Source organism: Geospiza fortis, unplaced genomic scaffold, assembly GCF_000277835.1.
Source record: "Geospiza fortis unplaced genomic scaffold, GeoFor_1.0 scaffold194, whole genome shotgun sequence".
NCBI lineage: Eukaryota > Metazoa > Chordata > Aves > Passeriformes > Thraupidae > Geospiza > Geospiza fortis.
Window position 1 is genome coordinate 3,738,513 of NW_005054322.1, and position 8,429 is coordinate 3,746,941.

Consider the following 8,429-nt stretch of genomic DNA (forward strand, 5'->3'; position numbering starts at 1 on the left):
TATGGACCTCCCTGGGCTGCAGGGGGATCCAGGCTGCCCTATGGACCTCCCTGGGGGGCTGCAGGGTCTCAGCGCCCTCCCCATGCTCTGCACCAGGGGCTGCAGGGGAATCTCTGCTCCTGTGCTCAGAGCACCTCTTGCCCCTCCTTCTCCACTGGCCTCGGTGTCTGCAGAGTTGCTCCTCTCACATATTCCCACTCCTCTCTCTGGCTGCAATGGTGCAGCTTTCCCCATGCAGCTTTCCCCCAAATAATAGATTTAAGAATCTATTATTCCATGGCACCATCATGGGGGCTGCTGGGCTTGGCCTTGGCCAGAACTTCATCCATCCTGGCGCTGGCTGGCATTGGATCTGTCAGATATGGGCAAAACTTCTGGAAGCATCTCAGGGCCCACTCCTGTAGCTTCCTCACTTGTGAAACCTTACCATGCTAACCAATACAGCTTATTAATTTTAATCTTATAGTTCTACTTCTTAGGGAAATTAATTTAGTTGGCTTTTTACTATTGCAAATACACTGTTTCTGAGACTGAAAATTATTAAGCTGTATGTACTTACCCAAAGAGTACCTCTTCAGAAGAAGGATGGCTGTCCTTAGAAAAAGCCATTACAATGGCTCATTTTGGACCAGTTTACTGAGATAGTTAAAGTCTGCAACATGCTCTTTCTTTTTCTCCAGCAAAATATTTAAAATTACTTTAGCCTTCAGCAGACATTGTACTGAATATTTATGGGAGAAATAAAACCAAACAAAATTAGCTGTTTAACACAAACCTCCAGTTTATAAAACAACTGATTGCATTTGAATATTTTAATCTGCTTTACTAGCAGTGCGATCAGACAAAACAGTAAAGCATTGAAACACCATTTTACATTAACATTACAAAATACAATAAATTTTTTCTCTATGTATTTACATAAGCAAACATATAGGTATTCAAAATAGAATGCATCTCACCGTCTGGCATTAATTACATAGGTACAGTGCATGGTTGACTGGATGGGATAGATACATAGGAATTTTTACCCTGAAGTGTAACAAGGATGCACACCAGCTTAGGAGATATATGGTGAGCTTCATGTCTTTGGACATTTTTCAGATGCAGTTTTAAAAGTAATAAAATGTCAATCTACTTGAAAAATTGATGCTGAACAGTTTTTTCAGATGAAGAGGTTTTTTTGGATGCAGATATAAAAGACTTACTCAGCACACATTTCCTGTGAAGAAGGGGAAGGACCTAACCTCTGAACCAGTCTGTATGAATGTCTTCTCTTTTTTTTTTAACCTGAAAAATTTAAAAAAAATTCCATTCCATTCTGATGCATAATGAAAACACAGTTCTTTGGAAGATGGAGATGCTGCTCTGAAGCTGGTTATATTAAACCATGGTGTTCATTCCAAGCATGGATCAAGTGCTGTAAATCCTAGTTTAAAACAGCTGAACTTTTGTCATCTGTCTGCAGTATAATGAATCCATTAATTGCTATCTACTGATGAACAACCCCTAGCAGATTTATCATGGTGGCTAGAACAAATTCATATCCTGACTCTGTCATCCTCACTAAGGGAAACTGCACAAAAATCTATTGGTATTTTGATGCAGGGTGGCAGAATCAGGCCTTTCTAAGCTGTCAAAAACATCCATAAACAGCTGGAGATATTGGTCTTTGCTGTGCATTCTTGGCCTTGAGAGGCTACTTAGGCAAAAGCTGCTGATCACTCAATAAAACCATCTATCTGAGTGCTACAGAATCAAAACATCAGGCATCAGTTTTCCCTGCTTCTAAGCAAAAACTCAGTGTTATGTTCTCTCCAGCTGTCGATTAATGAAATGCTGTTAAGTCTCTTATGTCCAAAACATAGGTTTTATTTTAAAATAAGCCTGGAAAAAATGATTGTTCAGAGTCACCTTGTAATGAAACTTCAAGCCAGTAATTGAAACCCTCTGTGACTGTAGTGAAACATTCCCTGTCAGTATTTGCAACCTGAGCAATTTGACATTGTGAACGAGGAACAGAAAGTGAAATGAAAGAGAAACAGAGGGCTGATCTGCTCTGCCACATGGGCAAAATGCAGACATAAGTGGAGAGCAGAAGCACTGAATGTGAAATGTTCAGTAACAGTTTATCAGCTGCGAGCTGGTGAAGGAGACTGTGCAGAGCAGCAGCCAGGCCCTCCGGAGATTTGGGAGGAATTGAGCTCTGGAGAAGGGCAGGGTGCCATGTACATCATACAGGACGCAGGTGGGCTCTGCTCCCTGGCACAAATGGGCAGTAAGATCCAAGCTGTCTATCCCACCAACTGCTTTTGATTGCAAAGCCAGAGAAACTTGCATCAGGTCAGGCCTAAATGGCAAAAAATATGGTGATTCCCTCCCCTGGTGGAAGGCTCTTTGTTTCCTTTCCCCTGACATACAGGTTTAGAGACCTTCAGTCCCTTGTCAATATTCATCATGTGAAGGCAATCTGGTTTGGTAGCAGATCTAGAGCCTCAGACTCTTCTCACAAAACACCTTTGCTTTTATTACTGCCTGCTTATTCCCTGAGATACCTGTTTCCAAGGGCAGATCCTCAAAACCTTCACCCCAGTTGTGGAGTGGAGACATCTTGCCTGTAGGATAAAGGATGGGCATTGTCCTTAGCTCAAAATACTAGATTTAGGATCAATATCAAACTTGACAGGAAAGAGTGGAAAGTCACTGTTCCCAGCTACTGCAATGGCAGTCCTCATACTCAGCTGCATTTAGCAGATTCCCCCTGCAATGCCTTCTTTGCCCCTCACGCAGTGCTGGATAGGAGCAGGATGCATAGGGGGGTAGGAGCAGCGAGTTCATTTTTGCTTCTGCTGAAGCTGTTCAGTTTCACTGAGGTGATCAAATGTACCCAGAGATAGAGAGAGCACATAAAGCATCTGGTGAGCACAGCATTTATTCCACTTGATTTATCAGTTCATCGTAAATGACCAGTTTTGGGGGAAAACCCATGAATGTCTTTGAGATGATAGGTGACATACATGGCATCATCACTGTGAATGGGGCTACAGCATGATACTTTGTCCCAGACATGGAGGCTGAGGTCTGTGGGGTGAGTCAGTGTCATCATGTGCATGCAGAGCTTCTGTGTGACCAATGCACAGTGGCTCCTACCTATCCCATGTCAGAGAAAAGGGCTCATAAAACTAGTAGATTTAGTTATACTGTGTATATGACAATAAATCAGTTTCTTGGAAATCAGCCAAATACCCAGCCAACATGTAAGTCCTTGTCTGCCATAGAACAGTATCTTAAGCTAAAGGCCTTCTTCTTCCAAAGACCTGGTAGGCTAGAAAAAGATTCACTTTCTCTCTCTGTCTCTCTCCTTCTCTGACTTAGTGGAAATTTAATTGCTCTGTAAAAACTGAACGACTTCAATAGAAGGACAGATGAAGGCATTGGAGTTTTTCCTCTGGATGGGCAGTATTTTTTTCCACAGAAACTGGAATACATCCTAGATGAGATGATGGCTGAAAAATTCATGGATTGAATCAAATGATTGGATTTAAACTTTGCATGTGAGTGCAGCATTTATATTTGTCCTCTTCAGCAAAGTCCCACTGCCCTCAGTGACATCTGTTATGATGTCATGAAAAGAGTTTCATGACTAGGCATGTCTGTCAAGCAATGTATTTTATGTTCTTTAAGCAATGTATTCTGCCCTTGGATCTATGCAGGTGAAATGCAGTGTTGTTTACAGGTCCTGTTATTTTTCAAGTGAGCCCCATTTGCCCATACATATTTCATTAAGGCTGAGTCCTAGTAGTGCAATCTTCTGACCATTCCTGAGCAATCTGCCTTAACAGCAATACAGTGAAACAAGGGAAAACGATTTTTAGCAAGTAACAGTTTTCTAATAATTCTGGCTTTACAAGCCCTTAACCAAAATCAGAACATTCTTCATAATGGCCTTTTTTAACCAAAGAGAAATGATGAGAGAGTATCTACTTCAACCTTTTACTGAAGACTTTACTCATGCAGAGTTTCCTCTGACATTACTTAAAACAGACTTTGTTGGAATTGAACGGTCATGCATCTGGAAGTGGTGCTGAAATTATTTAGCAATGTTGTGCCTGGTTTTCCACTGTTCTCTCACTTCACCTTCCTGTCAACACCAGTGGGAGGGAGCAGGGAATTAAGACAAATAATTTTGGAAATATTACTTGCAATTTTTAAGCTGAACACATGAAATTTTTGAATGCAAATAAATTGCAAGTCCTGAAATAAAGATTATAAGTGGTGGTAGAAACAGAGGATTATTCAAGTATAATTTACCTTTGAAGATTGCTTATTTGAAATATAGAACAAATGGCAGAAAAACCCAGGGACGTTTCAGAATGGTTACTGAGGAAGAAAAAATAGCATAAGAACAGTTAACAAAATGTCCATATAATTAATCTATAGCAGTTTTAATAGATTTTTAAAGTACTTTAAGATTTATTTTAAGTATATATTAGCAAATGAACCATCATTTTGTTTAAAATTCTGTAAAGTGCTCATTCAGTTAATGATAACAAAACTCATTTGTAGCAAGACAAACTAGCTGGAGCCTACTCTGCAAGAACATCAAAGGACAGCTTAGCTTTCATTTGCAAAGAGAAAAGAAATGCGTAGGTTTCTTCACAGCCCATATTATAATACCAGAAATTGCATTTTTTTCTTTAAGAAATATATCCTTTAGAATATTAAAAAAATAAGTTTAATAAAGCCTGTGCTTAAAACAGCCGACATACTGTATGAAAAAAAATTGCACATTTGATACCCTTTCAACCCTGCTTTTCATCCACAGGATAATGTGAGGAGTACATGATGTTGTTGAAAGGTCTCTTGAACACAGCTGATTTTCCTAAGCTATCAGAGCTTCTCACAGCAGGTGGAATTTTCAGCACACACAGAGTGGTTGTCATGGCAGCTGCTGACCATCACACACCACTAACCTTTTCGTTCCCTGGGCCGGTACTTCCCTTGGAGGTACCATCTAAATGATGTGCTCCTATCGTGACCGCCGAGTAATCCTTAGCCATCATTTTCGCCTCTTTTTTCAAACTCTTCATTTGTGCTAGCTGGAGCTGTCTGGAGTCATATGCAAGTGCTGGGATAGTGTTCACTAAAATCAGCTGGAAAGGTTTCTTCTCCTCTTTGTAGCGACACTGGATGTAGCGAGAGAAAGCTGAGCGGTAGGTTTTGTTGAACAATGTGTACACGAGTGGGTTGACAGCCGAAGAAAGGTAGCCAATCCAAACAAATATGTTAAGGAGTCCTCCAATGACCTCTTCTTTGCATGACTCCTTGCAAATAACAGCCATCACATTAGTGATGAAAAAAGGGCACCACATCACAACAAACAGAAAGAAGACAATGCCAAGGACCTTGGAAGCCTTCTGCTCATTGCTGATGGATTGCATGGTTCTCCTCCCTGAAGTCCCCGTATCTCTGTTCAAGGAGCGCTGAAAGAGTTTCTCTGAGGACAGGGAACTCTGAGGGAGGAAGCTGAACGAAGTAAACTTGGTCTTAGGGCCAACGTCATTCACACATAGCATAGCTTCCTTCTGCAGCGACTTGATAGTTAAAAAGTAAGTGACTACCATGATGGTTAGAGGGATGAAGAATGCCACAAAAGAGCCTACTAGAACAAAATTTTCATCTGCGAGTAAGCAGATGTCTTTCTTAAACACGTCCTTCTTAAATACTTTGGAGTCATCTTGTAGTCCAAAGACAGGTACAGGCATGGAGATACCTGAAGGTGGATGAAAGAAGAGGTTAAAAACATAATGAAAACCACTTCCAGCCTCCAAGAAAAAGCAAATAAACATCTACTTGTGTTCTTCCTGTGGCTGAGGTGATCATAGCTATACACATTACCTCAGCCACAGATAGAACACATTTGCTTCCTTCCAACTGTCCTATGATACCTGGTAGCCAGAAAAACGTGATTTTGAATCTTGGGCCCCTTGTAATGATCTCCAGACTTGCTCCTTGGTCCCTGCCACCTTGGCAAAGGATTTTATGATCTATGACCAAGATTATACTATGTATTTCTTTTCCAGAGTGCCATAAGAGTGATTTTGGACTGTTTTTCATTAGAGAATTAAAAGTGTTCTGGGTTCTAAATAATTCTGGGAAATACTAATTTTAGGAGAAAAGATAATTTTTTGTCATAGGTCTAAGAATAATCTTTCATTGTGTCTTTCTCTTTTCTCGCTGTAATCTCCATATAGTTAAATGCTAAATGCTAACAAAACCCAGCTTCCCATGTGGCAATGGCCAGATGAACAATGGGAACAAATTAAGCACTGACAGACACTGTATGAGGCAGCCTGAGATGTAGTTTATCCTGCAGGACTGCAAAAGTCCTTCCACTGTATTTCCAGTACTAGAGGCTGCCTTCTCTGTGTACAGCCATGCAAAATTTGTCATCCCCTGAAGCATGTATCCTTGGCTTGTCATGAATGGCAAGGCAAGGTGACAAAGTCCATTCTCCTTGGGCTGCTCTCTCTGTTTCAAGCCTACTCAGCCATTTCCGCAGAGATTTCTGCAAATGCTGCTACAATCTGGGTAAAATCAAACAGCTGCTGTTTCTCTGGTTGTTGGTTTTGGGTTGTTTTTCAGAATTTGTCTCTTCCCCTCCAAATGGATGCTGTCTCTCCAAGAGACGCAATGTTCAGATAATGAAAGAAATGATGTGCTGCAAAGATAGCAAAAGTGGAGCGAAGCAGGGGGTGATATTGCAGCCCTGTTTGGATAAAAGCAACCAGGATTCTGATTCCGGTGGAAAGTTAGGATAATCTGTGAGCTTCAGTCCCATTTGCATTTTGGATCAGAAATCCCAGTTACTGTATTTGGCTTATGAGAAATAAAAACATTGACTAGAGAAGAATTTCTGATGATGTGAGGATGCCGTGCCCTACTTTGTTCAGTGGATGCCCAGGAATGTCCTTACTCCTTCACAGATGAGTCCTGAAAGATCTGCGTTTCAATGGTACCTTCCTCTATCTCACTCTTTTTCCCTTCTTCCCACTCTGCTACTTAAACTGGGAGCCCTTTAAAAGGATAACCTGTCTTTTCATTTCACACATATCCAGTGCCCAGCATAACAGCTCCAGTCCTAGAGGAAGACTGTGGAGTACAGGCTCAATACCAAACAATAATTACCACAGTAATAATAATATTAGGTTATTATTCTGTTCAAGTGCTTCATTCTTTTTGTTCTTCTGGAGCTTCTACAAAGACCTTTTTTTTCTAGGAACACTCTAGCTTATTTTGTCTTTGCAACTCTGAATTGAGTCATGGCATTGCCTCAGGCCACTTTTAGAAAAGTGCTTTTCTTATCTGCCCAGGGCAGAAGCTGGTGGAGAGCCTTGTGGTATTACCCTTTCTGCTTCTCCTGTTCAAGTTCTAAATGTTTGAACTTGGGCTAGGAGAAGCCAGTGAGTGAGCTGCAAACTCATGCAGTCTGTGGCAGCTCCTGAGCTGAGCTGACAGAAACCTCCAGTGTTTTTAGCTACTGGCTAAAAAGGTCTGAGTCTGTCTCACTGAAAGCATGGAGGCAGAGGTCACCATCAGAAGCCAGACTGTCCAGACATGGCTGAGTAATCTGGGGTGCTGAACAACTCCAGGGAAATGAAGAATGCTTTGAAGTTAGTTTTCTTTTTTGGATGAGCTGAAGGGATGCTGAAGGCATCCAGCGCCTCCCAGCATCATACTCCAGCTGCACAAAGACACAGCATTAGTCAGAGCAATACCACAAGTTTCCCATCTGCTTCTGCCCTGTGCTGATAACAGGGAGGCTGTTTTTTCATTTAATTCAAAGACCTAGCATGAGCTGCAGAGATAAAATAAACAATGGTATTGACAGAGTAAAAAGATGCTTTTCATTACTACCTTATGGTTCAGCTGCATGAGGAGGCATGGGAGCAGAGGCTGCAGCACTAGAAAGAGGAAAATTTTGGCATAATTTGCATGCTTTTTCAAGTAAAGAGCCAAAGTCTGTTACAACTTCTCGCCTGAAACAAGAGGAGCAATTCCCCAACTGCTTTGTTTTGTTCTTAGCAGCTTCTGGAGACTGGCATCTACATCCAGATTTCTGGCTTTAAAAAAGGGAAATGGCCTTCAGTGTGCAGCAGAAGTTCCTGCATTTCTTCGCCATTCCTTTAACAAGCATGGAAGTGCTGTAGCAGCAGAGCTGTAGCAGGCACTGCTAGTCGTGTAAGTTTTTCTGAATGACCATTCAAGGCATCTTTCCCCTACAGCCACAGGGAAGTGGTCTGTATAGAGTTTGACAACAGCAGAGATACCACGCTTTGGTGGCAGAGAACACTGACAGCTGTAAACTACTTTTTGTGTAACCCCAGTTCAGTTGATGCAGGGCATTCCCCATATGATACTGTGGCATTCCT

At 41.5% G+C, this 8,429-nt stretch overlaps 1 protein-coding gene across 2 annotated transcripts in view; it reads right to left on the reverse strand.

Moving 5' to 3' along the window:
• Window positions 1–263: 263 nt before the first annotated feature.
• Window positions 264–8,429, reverse strand: part of HTR2A (5-hydroxytryptamine receptor 2A) — a 25,907-nt gene continuing 17,741 nt past the window's right edge. The window contains exons 3-4 of one of the 2 annotated variants that reach the window (XM_005420771.2): window positions 4,994–5,770; window positions 264–384 (exon numbers count right to left, since the gene is read on the reverse strand). In XM_005420771.2, coding sequence (XP_005420828.1) covers window positions 356–384; window positions 4,994–5,770 — 806 coding nt within the window. In that variant the 3' untranslated portion in view covers window positions 264–355. Of the gene's footprint in view, window positions 385–4,442; window positions 5,771–8,429 lie in introns of those variants that run through there. The other variant, XM_005420770.3, reaches the window with a different exon arrangement.